At 52.4% G+C, this 12,521-nt stretch overlaps 1 protein-coding gene across 1 annotated transcript in view; it reads right to left on the bottom strand.

Moving 5' to 3' along the window:
- LOC140390283 (zinc-binding protein A33-like) overlaps positions 1-12,208 on the bottom strand; it is a 32,347-nt gene extending 20,139 nt beyond the window's left edge. The window contains exons 1-3 of the mRNA XM_072475306.1: positions 11,465-12,208; positions 5,061-5,156; positions 4,470-4,703 (exon numbers count right to left, since the gene is read on the bottom strand). Of these exons, the coding sequence (XP_072331407.1) occupies positions 4,470-4,703; positions 5,061-5,156; positions 11,465-11,881 (747 nt within the window). The 5' untranslated portion in view covers positions 11,882-12,208. The remainder of the gene's footprint in view (positions 1-4,469; positions 4,704-5,060; positions 5,157-11,464) is intronic.
- Between the last annotated feature and the right edge of the window lie 313 nt (positions 12,209-12,521).

The following is a 12,521-nucleotide window of genomic DNA, read 5'->3' on the forward strand; positions in this document are numbered from 1 at the left end:
CCTTCGTTCCAGTGAGAACAAACCGAGTTTATTCAACTGCTCCTCATAGCTAATGCCCTCCATACCAGGCAACATTCTGGTAAATCTCTTCTGCACCCTCTCTAAAGCCTCCACATCCTTCTGGTAGTGTGGCGACCAGAATTGAAAACTATACTCCAAGTGTGGCCTAACTAAGGTTCTATACAGCTGCAACATGACTTGCCAATTCTTATACTCAATGCCCCGGCCAATGAAAGCAAGCATGCCCTATGCCTTCTTGACTACCTTCTCCACCTGTGTTGCCCCTTTCAATGACCTGTGGACCTGTACTCTGAGATCTCTTTGACTTTCAATACTCTTGAGGGTTCTACCATTCACTGTATATTCCCTACCTGCATTAGACTTTCCAAAATGCATTACCTCACATTTGTCTGGATTAAACTCCATCTGCCATCTCTCCGCCCAAGTCTCCAAACAATCTAAATCCTGCTGTATCCTCTTACAGTCCTCATCGCTATCCGCAATTCCACCAACATTTGTGTCGTCTGCAAACTTACTAATCAGACCAATTACATTTTCCTCCAAATCATTTATATATACTACAAAGAGCAAAGGTCCCAGCACTGATCCCTGTGGAACACCACTGGTCACAGCCCTCCAAATAGAAAAGCATCCCTCCATTGCTACTCTCTGCCTTCTATGACCTAGCCAGTTCTGTATCCACCTTGCCAGCTCACCCCTGATCCCGTGTGACTTCACCTTTTGTACTAGTCTACCATGAGGGACCTTATCAAAGGCCTTACTGAAGTCCATATAGACAACATCCACTGCCCTACCTGTATCAATCATCTTAGTGACCTCCTCGAAAAACTCTATCAAGTTAGTGAGACACGACCTCCCCTTCACAAAACCATGCTGCCTCTCACTAATACGTCCATTTGCTTCCAAATGGGAGTAGATCCTGTCTCGAAGAATTCTCTCCAGTAATTTCCCTACCACTGAAGTAAGGCTCACCGGCCTGTAGTTCCCGGGATTATCCTTGCTACCCTTCTTAAACAGAGGAACAACATTGGCTATTCTCCAGTCCTCCGGTACATCCCCTGAAGACAGCGAGGATCCAAAGATTTCTGTCAAGGCCTCAGCAATTTCCTCTCCAGCCTCCTTCAGTATTCTGGGGTAGATCCCATCAGGCCCTGGGGACTTATCTACCTTCATATTTTTTAAGACACGCAACACCTCGTCTTTTTGGATCTCAATGTGACCCAGGCTATCTACACACCCTTCTCCAGACTCAACATCTACCAATTTCTTCTCTTTGGTGAATACTGATGCAAAGTATTCATTTAGTACCTCGCCCATTTCCTCTGGTTCCACACATAGATTCCCTTGCCTATCCTTCAGTGGGCCAACCCTTTCCCATCGAAAGGTTACAGCATAGAAGGAGGCCATTCGATCCATCTTGTCCCAGCCAACCCCTTTCTAATCCCACCTTCCTGCACCCAGTCCAGAGCCCTGTAGCTTAGAGCACTTACGGTGCAGATCTAGGTATCTTTAAAAGAGTTTAGGGTCTCTGCCTCCACCACCAATTCGAGCAGTGAACTCCAGATTCCCACTATCCTCTGCGTAAAAAAAGATTTTCCTTATGTCCCCTCTACACTTTCTGCCACTTGGCTTTTTAAAAATAAATTTAGAGTACCCAATTATTTTTTTTTTCAATTTAGGGGCAATTTAGCGTGGCCAATCCACCTAACCTGCACCTCTTTGGGTTGTGGGGGTGAAACACACGCAGACATGGGGAGAAAGTGCAAACACCACACGGACAGTGACCCAGGCCGGGTTTCGAACCCGGGTCCTCAGCGCCGCAGTCCCAGTGCTAACCACTGCGCCACATGCCGCCCCTTCTGCCACTTATCTTGACCCTTTGTCCCCTGCTTCAAGAATTCTATGAGGGGAAACAATTTTATCCTGTATCCATTCTATCTCTTCCCCTCATAATTTTGAACACCTCAATTAAGTCACCCCTCAGCCTTCGTTGTTCCAAGGGCAGTTCCCCGCACTGTCTTTGCGGAGTCTGCACGTTCTCCCCGTGTCGGCGTGGGTTTCTCCGGGTGCTCCGGTTTCCTCCCACAGTCCAAAGACGTGCAGGTTAGGTGGATTGGCCATGAGAAATTGCCCTTAGTGACAAAAAAGGTTAGGAGGGGCTATTGGGTTACGGGGATAGGGTGGAAGTGAGGGCTTAAGTGGGTCGGTGCAGACTCGATGGGCTGAATGGCCTCCTTCTGCACTGTATGTTCCATTCAACCTCTGCATTCTTCCCCACGAGTTCCGAACGGGAAAAGAGTGTGTGTGAAGATGCTCTATGAAGACTAGTTGGTTCTCTTACTGATTGGTCCCCTCATGGAGAATTCTAGAAGAAGGGGAAAAAGGGTCAAGATAAGTGGCAGAAGGGGCAGCATGTGGCGCAGTGGTTAGCACTGGAACTGCGGCGCTGAGGAGCCGGGTTCGAAACCCGGCCCTGGGTCACTGTCCGTGTGGAGACCCCCCCCCCCCCCGCCCCCCCGCCAGCGGGGAATCAAACCTGGGACCCTGGCGCTGTGAAGCCACAGTGCTATCCACTTGTGCTACCGTGCTGCCCCTGGGGGTAGAGAATAGCAGCCTATTGAACTGCGTCACAAACATAGGAACAGGAATAGGCCATTCAGCCCATCGGTCCTGCGCTGCCATTCCGTTAGGTTATGGCTGATAATTTTTTTTTTAGTCCTTCATGGGATGTGGGCTTCGCTGGCTGGGTCAGCGTTCCTTGCCCATCCCTAATTGCTCTTGAACGGAGTACTCTTAAATTGAGTACCTTGCTTGGCCATTTCAGAGGAGCATTTAAGAATGAACCACATTGCTGTGGATCTGGAGTCACTTGTAGGCCAGACCAAGTAAAGGTGGCAAAATTCCTTCTCCAAAGGGCCAGATGGGTTATGATAATCTACAATGGATTCATGGGTATTGTTAAGACTTTTTAATCCCAGATTTTTATTGAATTCAAATTTCATCATCTGCCATGTTGGATTCGAACCCATATCTCCAGAGCATTACCCTGCATCTCTGGGTTACTAGTCCAGTGGCAATACCGCCACCCTGATCTGCCTCAATGCCACTTGCCTGCGCTATCTCCCTTGATGCCATTTCCACCCAGAAGCCTACTGATTTATGACTTGAACATGCTCAGTGATTGCGCTTTCCCAGCCATCTGGAGGCAGAGAATTCCGAAGATTCACCATCCTCGGATTAAAGAAATTCCTCCTCATCTCAGCCCCAACTGGTCTACCCTTTATTCTGAGCCTCTGTCCTGGGCGGCACAGTGGGTAACACTGTTGCTTCACTGCGCCAGGGTCCCAGGTTAGAATCCCGGCTTGGGTCACTGTCTGTGCGGAGTCTGCATGTTCTCCTTGTGTCTGTGTGGGTTTCCTCCAATTGCTCCGGTTTCCTCCCACAAGTCCCGAAAGACGTGCTGTTAGGTGAATTGGACATTCTGAATTCTCCCTCCGTGTACCGGAACAGGCACCGGAATGTGACGACGAGGGGATTTTCACAGTAACTTCACTGCAGTGTTAATGTAAGCCTACTTGTGATAATAAAGATTATTATTGTTATTAGACCCTTCCCCCACCTCCACCAGCCAGGGGAATATCCTGTCTACATCCACCCTGTCATCCTTGTAGGAGTTTCACCGGGATCACCTCATTCTTCAAAACTCTGGAGAATAGAGACTCAGATTCCTCAATTTCTCATGAACACTTCTTCCGTGGCCAATGGGTTGTGACAGAGGTGGAGACGCTACTCACCATGCCACGTACGGAGGAATGATACCATTGAACCACTTCATTGTTAATGACATTAATTAAGGTGGGTGGCACACTAAAGGATGTTCGAAATGAGAAGTTAATCCAGTGAGTTTGGCATTGACCCTGGAACAATTTGGAATCTGACTGTTAGATGTTAGATATTAGCTGCCTATTCGACTTCAGAGGGGACCACAGGGGAACTGGAAATGTGCCTTTATGATAGATTCATCAGGAATACTGGATATCATACATGGAACATAGAACATGCAGTGCAGAAGGAGGCCATTCGGCCCATCGAGTCTGCATCGACCCACATTAAGTCCTCACTTCCACCCTATCCCCGTAACCCAATAACCACTCCTAACCTTTTTTAGTCACTGAGGGCAATTTATCATGGCCAATCCGCCTAACCTGCACGTCTTTGGACTGTGGGAGGCGCCTGGAGAAAACCCACGCAGACACGGGGACAACGTGCTGACTCCGCACAGACAGTGGCCCAGCGGGGAATCGAAACTGGGACCCTGGCACTGTAAAGGCACAGTGCTATCCATTTGTGCTACCCTGCTGCCCAAATGTATCTTCCCCCAACAGATAGACAGAGCAGGATTTACTATCCCCCTCGAGATGGCTTTGTGATGAATTAATTTGCTTTACCTTGAGAATGTTTAATATGTCCGGTTGATCCAGCTTTGCCTGAAACTCGACCAGCACCCGCTCAATAGAATCCAGTACTTCCTGAATCCCCCGCAGATTCTCTCGCATATCTTCTAAGATCCTGTCCTCCTGATCCCGGAGATCTCTACTTAAACTCTGCTCCTTTTCATTCAGAGTTCGATGCATTTTAGCAAACTCGTACCTGATGTGGATCTGCAGGTTGCGCGACTGCTCCTGCACAGCGAGAATGTGGAACAGCATCATCAATGGGTTCACCACTGCCTGCAAGTTGCCCTTCCAGCCACCCCACCATCCCAACTTGGGAATGTATCGGCCGTTCCTTCACTGTCGCCGGGTCAGAATTCCCGGGACTCCCTCCTTAACCGCACTGTGGGTGCACCTCCACCGCACGGGCCGCAGGGGTTCAAGCAGACAGCTCACCGCCACCTTCTCAAGGGGCAATTAGAGATGGGCAATAAATGCTGGGCCGAGCCAGCGACGCCCACACCCATCAATGAATTTTTTAAATCGTGAACTCGATGGAAGTCACAAATCTAACCGGAGCTTTGGGGAAAAAAAACGGCACCTTACCCTCATTTGGGAAATCTTCTGTTTCTGGTTAAATTTAGCCTTGAGCACAGTGGTCTTCCTCTTGGCAACCGCGTCCAAGGTTGACTTCAAATTATCCTGTAAAGAAGCAGAAGTGAACAGAGGAAGGCTTTTAACATTGCAAAAAGCTGGAGGTTCAAGAGGGATGGGAGGTGGGGGAGGCCAGGGCTGGGATAATGCCACCGGTATTAAAGCTGGCCCGCTTACAAAAATAATGATTGTAGCAAAGAAGAAAGACATTCGGCCCATCATGCCCATGCTGGCTCACTAAAGGAGCAATTTACCTAGTGCCACTCCCAACCTTCTTCCTGCAACCCTGTGCATATTCCGTTTTCAGATAGTAATTGTGATGAATGTTAAAACTTCAGACATATTGCATTATATGTAGTTGGTGAAGTGTTCGTTAAAAGCCCGGTTTGCAGTGTGTGCGTGACTGCTGCAGTCATGTTTTAAAGAATCTTGGTTTGAAAGACAACAAAGCTTTCAGGAGCTTGAGGTGCAATTAACCATTGTAGAAGTTTGGGCTATTGCAATTTTGTTTTGATTAAGGGGATTCCCTGGGGAGTTAATTAGATTTCAGCTTGGTGAAATGATGTCATTACTGGGAGGAGCAAAGTCATAGATCATAGAATTTACAGTGCAGAAGGAGGCCATTCGGCCCATCAAGTCCACACCGGCTCTGGGAAAGAGCACCCCACCCAAGGTCCATACCTCCACCCTATCCCCGTAACCCCACCCAACACCGAGGGCAATTTTGGACACTAAGGGCAATTTAGCATGGCCAATCCACCAAACTGAACATCTTTGGACTGTGGGGGGAAACCGGAGCACCCGGAGGAAACCCACGCACACACGGGGAGTGTTCACTGTATCGAGTACTATTCTTTAGGAGGTAATTGTAAGCTATTTTCGGGTGTGATGCTAAAGGGTTTAATACTATATTTGGAATAAAGTTTGCTTCAATAAATCATAGCTCTATTTCTTCACGCAATCACTCCTGGAGTGAGGTATCCTCGCTCACAGTCATACAAAATTAAAATAAAATATTGGGGTTTCTGTATCGTATCCTAGCCACTGTTGGGATCTGGTCGGGGATTGTAATATAATTTAATTCCCTCTGAAATGCTTCGATTGACCTTGCCCCTCACAACACACTCGGACAACGGCATTCAGATCTGAACCACACACTCAGAGGAGTTTCCCCACCTGTCTCCACGGCTTCTTCTGCCAATTTCTTTAAATCTGTGCCCTCTCGGTCTCAATCCTTCCGCCAATGGGAAGTCTCGCCCTGCTCACTCTATCTAGACCCATTCATGATTTTGACCACCTCCATCAAATGGCCTCTCAACCTTCTCTTTTCCAAGGAAAACACTTCCAAACTCCAATCCATCTGTGCAACTGCAGTTCCTCATACCTTGAACCACTCTGAAGGCTATTGCTAATAGGGAATTGGCAATCGTCGTTAAGCGAACACCTCACATTTCCCAAGTGGATTGCTGTGTGTAGACGAGCATGTAGCATGTGGGAGTCGTTGCCTAGCATCCCAATCAGTGAGGGCTGGACATTGCAAGAGGCAACACTGCGGATGCAGTGGCCAAATCCGAGCAGCCAGGGGCTGGGACCCTGCACCGGGTGGGGTGCCTCACCGTGGCCGGAGGGTGAGTGAGTGCACAGGGGAGGGAATCTGCGCCCGGTCCAAGTAACATTACATCCAGATGTTTGAGGCACAGGGCGTGGGTCTGGTGAGCAGGGCCCCCGCTGCGGCCAGGGATACATGGGCAAGGGGGGGGGTCGGGGGGAAGAGATTGGAAGGTCCCGGGGTGGAAGACACCACTGGTTGTCAGTCTCACACCCTCCTCCAATTCCTCATAGATATTACACGGGATCGAGGATATTTTGGACCCCGCGGAACTTGCCCCAGTGGTGCTGCTGGGAGGACGGGCGGCCAGGCGCCAGAGAAAGGGGGTGGCAGTAGCGTCGACATAGACTCGAAGCGGCAGCCCATGTGCTGGACCCTGTCCCACATCCTGAGGACCCAGCGACCCAGGAAGGGACCCAGAGGGGGAGGCACAGGGGCAGCACGGTAGCATTGTGGATAGCACAATTGCTTCACAGCTCCAGGATCCCAGGTTCGATTCCGGCTTGGGTCACTGTCTGTGCGAAGTCTGCACATCCTCCCAGTGTGTGCGTGGGTTTCCTCCGGGTGCTCCGGTTTCCTCCCACAGTCCAAAGATGTGCAGGTTAGGTGGATTGGCCATGATAAAATTGCCCTTAGTGTCCAAAATTGCCCTTAGTGTTGGGTGGGGTTGCTGGGTTATGGGGATCAGGTGGAGGTGTTGACCTTGGGTAGGGTGCTCTTTCCAAGAGCCGGTGCAGTCTCGATGGGCCGAATGGCCTCCTTCTGCACTGTAAATTCCATGTTAATCTAAGACGGCCCAAAGTGTACAAGCGCCGCTGGTCCTTTGAAGAGGTGATTGACAGCGTGTGCGGCACCTGTGCCATGTCCTCGTGGACTTACCATCACATGGAGGAGGGGGATGCCTGCTCCAGGTGGCTGTCAAGGTCACCGCAGCCCTGAACCTTTACACCCCAGGATCATTCCAGGTCTTGAGTGGGGTGGAATTTCACAAGTGCATCCGTGAAGTCGCAAGTGCCCTGTTTATCTGCAGCGAAAATTTAAACTTTGACATGGATCGGGCCCAACAACATGCCCGGGCAGCAGGATTCTCTGCCATCACCAAGATGCCCAAGATCCAGGGGAGTAATAGATGGCACGCATGTCACCTTACGCTCACCGGACCATCTAGGAGTGCCCTACATAAACAGGAAGGGGTTCCTGAACATACACCTCGTGCTGCCACCAGATCATGCACGTGTGTCCACGTTTCCCGGATAGTGTGCAAGACCCTGGGTCAGTCAGACATCCACAGCCTCTTCGTGGACCATGGTCGGTTGGTTCTTTTGGGATAAGGGGTACCTGCTGAAGACCTGGCTAATGACGCCAGTGCAGAGGCTGGTGACGGATGCAAATACCCGATACAATGAAGCCGCCCAGTCTGTCATCGAGTGGTGCATCGGACTGCTCAAAATGCAGCGCTTAAACCTGGACTGCTCTGGTGGTGCACTGCAGGACACCCTCCAGAGAGTTGCCAGCTTTGTGGTGGTCTGCTGTGCCCTCCACAACCTCCAGCGGGGCGACATGCTGGAGGTGGAGGAAATGTGGGCACCTTCGAGGAGGAGGAGGAGGGAGACGAGAACAAGGAGGGGCCGGACCAGGAGGGGCTGGAGGGAGGGCTCGCAGGACCAGCCGGAGGCTGGAGGGCAGGCGGCAGTGGCGAGACCCAAGGGCAAACGAGGCCCCATCCGCGCACTTCACAGAGGGCATCGCCTCGTCCGTCATTCCCCTTCTCCCCACCTCCCATCCTTCGGTAATGATAACCCAGAGAGCTGAGCGCTGGTGCTCCTCGATCTATTCCATCGTCTGACCCCTGCCTGTCTGCTGAGTGCTCGCTCACACCCATTACCTGCATGTGGTGTACCCAGGGGAAGGTGCGCAGCATGAGTCCAGGACCCCATGTCCAGGGAGATGAGGCATAGGATTGGTGCTCGACATGCATTGCGGAGGAAAGTGACAGAGGAGTCATACCAGTCGAGATGCTGATATTTTAATGGGTTTCAGAGTCCACTCGGGGGACTGGTGGCCACTGTCGCCACTCCGTGGGATGGGTCCAGCTTCGCATCCAACACCCCCTCCTCTCAGTCGGTGACCATAGGGCCCTGGGGTTCACCTCGGGATAGAGGGAGTTGGTTCAAGCCCCCACTGCCACTTTGCCATCTGGCTCTGCCAGCCCTGGCGGCTCCCCAATGTCTGCAGCGCGGTGTCAACGCCCTCGGCGATGCTCCTCAGTGGCTGGGCCGTGCTCTGCAATTCCCACCTGCGACTGGGACAAGCTCTACAGTGCCTCAGCTATTCCAATTGGAGACTGGAACATGTCCCACAGGGCCTTATCAAAGTCTGCTTGGCACTGGGTCACGGGTCCCAGTGAGTCGGACAGTCTATTGAGGCCCTCAGCCAGGGCCTTCACTGACTGAGCCACGCCTTGGGCACCGCCACTCATGCTGCTGAAGCCGTACACCAGTCGCGCCACTGCGGTCGCCACCCCAGCAGTGTTGGTCTCGGTGTCACGTATTGCCGGCACCATCTCCTCAGCCTGTATCCTCTGGGACTCCTCCAATCGGCTGTGTACCTGCTGGAGAGTCGCTGAAATCCCCCTTCCGAATATCACGGCCGCATCCTATCGTAGGTAGCAGCTCCGGGTAAACCTGGTCAAGAGACTCAGCATCAGGCGGAGACCCAGCTGGGTCCTGGGATCTAGCCGACCTCTGACTGCTGTTTCGTCTGCGAGTTCCTGTCTCCACCTGATATGTATCTGCAACTGGGTGGTGCTCACCAGATTGTGCCCCAGAAGCCTGACCACTAACATGTCCCAACGAGGCGCGTGTGCGTCTCTGCGCTGGTGGGTGAGGATGACAGCTGTGCCATGACTATTATGGTTGTATCCTTGGCGCTCTCTTCCGAGGTGTTCTCAGGGGAGACGGGAGCATCCCGGATGGACCAGCGCGTTGGCTGGAGGTCATGTGGGAGGATAGACATTTGGTCAGTGGGACATTTGGTCAATGGGGCCATCTGTATGGCAATAACTCACATTTGACAGTTCATCTGGGTGAGGGTTGGTGAATCCTCACCTCTGCGCCATGCGCCGACCTCCATGTTGGTGACCGGCATCTAACCTTGGCCACCCCTGCAACCTCCAGGGCACGTTCCTGATGTCCGGCACACCGCTGCCCGCCTGGGCCCTCTCCCGTCGGTTGTGGGCCTACTTCGCCTGTGGGGACACAGAGGGGGCACCGTTAGCCACACACTTGGTTACTCGCAGGGGTGGGGGGAGGTCTTGGGAGTTGTGGGAGGGCGCTTGCTGGGGGGGGGGGGGAATCCGCCATATGGGGGGTTAGAAAGATGGGGGGGTGGGGGGGGGGGGAAAGTATGCGGGAGGGGTCAGAGGTCTGGTATGAACTCACCCAAGGTGAGGCCCGGTGGAGGTCGTTAACATTCTTGAGTCAGTGGGTGCCAGTCCTCCTGGTCACACGCCTCCCGCTGCCACTTCCTCCCAGGCAGTGGTGGCTAACCTGTGGCTGACCCTCTTGGATCCTTGAGGGAACAGGGCAGGCCGCCTGGCCCCCACGGCATCCAGCAGTCATCCCAGAGCGTCGCCAAAGCATGGGGCTGGCCTCCGTGGCGGCATGACTGTGAGCGGAGTGGGGTTGGCTGTGCAGGGGCGGTTTAAGTGCTGCTGTCACTGGTTAGTGGGGGGACTGGCAAGTGACCAGGCCAATCAGCCGGCGTCATTTGCGGGGTGAATCCTCGTGGGGCCTCGTTAAGTGGGCCAATTAACATTTTATAACGGTGCCGAGCGTCGGAAAGCTTGCGGCATTTCGCACTCCCTACCACACTTCGAATCTTTTCCATTAAATAGTGCCCATTATTTTTACCATTGTCTCTGTCTCTCACAGTCTCTCTCTGTCTTTCTCATTGTTGGATACATTGAGAATATGCAGACGCTGCGACAACGGATGAACGGATATCGCGCAACAATCACCAGGCAGGAATGCTCCCTTCCAGTCGGGGAACACTTCAGCAGTCAAGGGCATTCAGCCTCTGATCTCCGGGTAAGCGTTCTCCAAGGCGGCCTTCAGGACGCGCGACAACGCGCCACTGTCTGTGTGGAGTCTGCACGTTCTCCCCGTGTCTGCGTGGGTTTCCTCCGGGTGCTCTGGTTTCCTCCCACAGTCCAAAGACGTGCAGGTTAGGTGGACTGGCTGTGCTAAATTGCCCTTAAGTGTCCAAAAAAAAAGTTTGGAGAGGTTATCGGGTTATGGGGATAGGGTGGAAGTGAGGGCGGAAGTGGGTCGGTGCAGACTCGATGGGCCGAATGGCCTCCTTCTGCACTATATGTTCTATGTATCTATGTAACACAAACTCGCTGAGCAGAAACCTATAGCCATTCACCTGAGAAAGGAGCATTGCTCCGAAAGCTAGTGATTTGAAAGAAACTTGTGTTGTAAGACTTCTTACTGTGTTCACCCCAGTCCAACATCGGGGTGGGCATCTCCACATCATTTCTCATTGTCGTTCTGTCTGTCTCTCTCACAATCTCTTTCTGTATCTCTCTATGTCTCTCTCTCACTCTGCCTCTCTCTAATGCCTTCACATCCTTCCTCACTTGTGCTCAGAAGTGGACACAATACTCCCCAGTCGAGGTCAAACCTGCACAAGATTAACACAATCCCCTTGCTATTCCACTCTGTGCCCCTATTATCACATTCACCTTGTAAATATCAACAGCCTCATTGAGGGGAATGAAGTTGTGGTATTTGTGTTCCCTCCCGTCTCGGCAAATACCACATATGAGTTTCTTATCAGTTTCACAGAAGAGTTTCAGTTTTTCCTGGTGCAAGTCACAGTAGAATGTCCTTCCCTTCCTCCTCCGGCGGCGGTCTCGACTCTGGGCTTTCTCGACAAGGTTGGAGAGGGCTCGATTGGACTTGAGGTTTATTTCTGGGAACACCTCCAGACACTCGGGGCAATAGTTCGACTCCTGCATTTCCCAGCAGCCGACGATGCAGGAACGGCAATAGTTGTGGCCGCACTCCAAGGTGACCGGGTCCTCGAACAACTCCAGGCAGACGCCACAAACCAGCTCCTCTTTCCAGTTCTCCGCCCGCTGCCTCGGATCCGTCTCCATCCCAGCTGCTGCCGGGTTGCGGCCTGAATTCAGAGCTTCCCGAGGCGGCGTGGCGCTCCTTCGCCTGCTCGGGCTGGCCTGCTTTGCTGGAACTTCCTTGTGTCTTTAAGGTTTGGCCGATGGGTGATGCTGTGACTCGCAGCGACAGGAGGAGGCAGCAGGGGAACTCTGCCTGCCAGCTGTAATTTGATCCAATCGCTGAACAGAGGCAGGGAGAGGAAACCTTGTCACGGGGCGGGAACACTCAACCCCACAGGTCGACTGGAAATGGGGCAGGTAAGCTCAGAGCGAACAATGCTCTCGGAAACACTGCGCCAGCACTGCCTGCAAACCCAGGCAACGCACAGGAGCCGGTTCAGGTAGCAGACAGCACCAATGTTGCTCACAGATCAGGCAACTCAGAGCAAGAAAACACCAATCAGTTCAAATACTACACAGCGCCAACAGGAAAAAGTCATTCGGTGCCCCAACAGGAAAAAGTGATACAGTACCCCAGCAGGAGACAGCGATTCTGTACCCCAGCAGGAGGCAGTGATACTGTACCCCAGCAGGAGACAGCGATACTGTACCCCAGCAGGAGACAGTGATGCTGTACCCCAGCAGGAGACAGTGATGCTGTACCCCAGCAGGAGACAGCGAT

Source organism: Scyliorhinus torazame, chromosome 14 (assembly GCF_047496885.1).
Source record: "Scyliorhinus torazame isolate Kashiwa2021f chromosome 14, sScyTor2.1, whole genome shotgun sequence".
Lineage (NCBI taxonomy): Eukaryota > Metazoa > Chordata > Chondrichthyes > Carcharhiniformes > Scyliorhinidae > Scyliorhinus > Scyliorhinus torazame.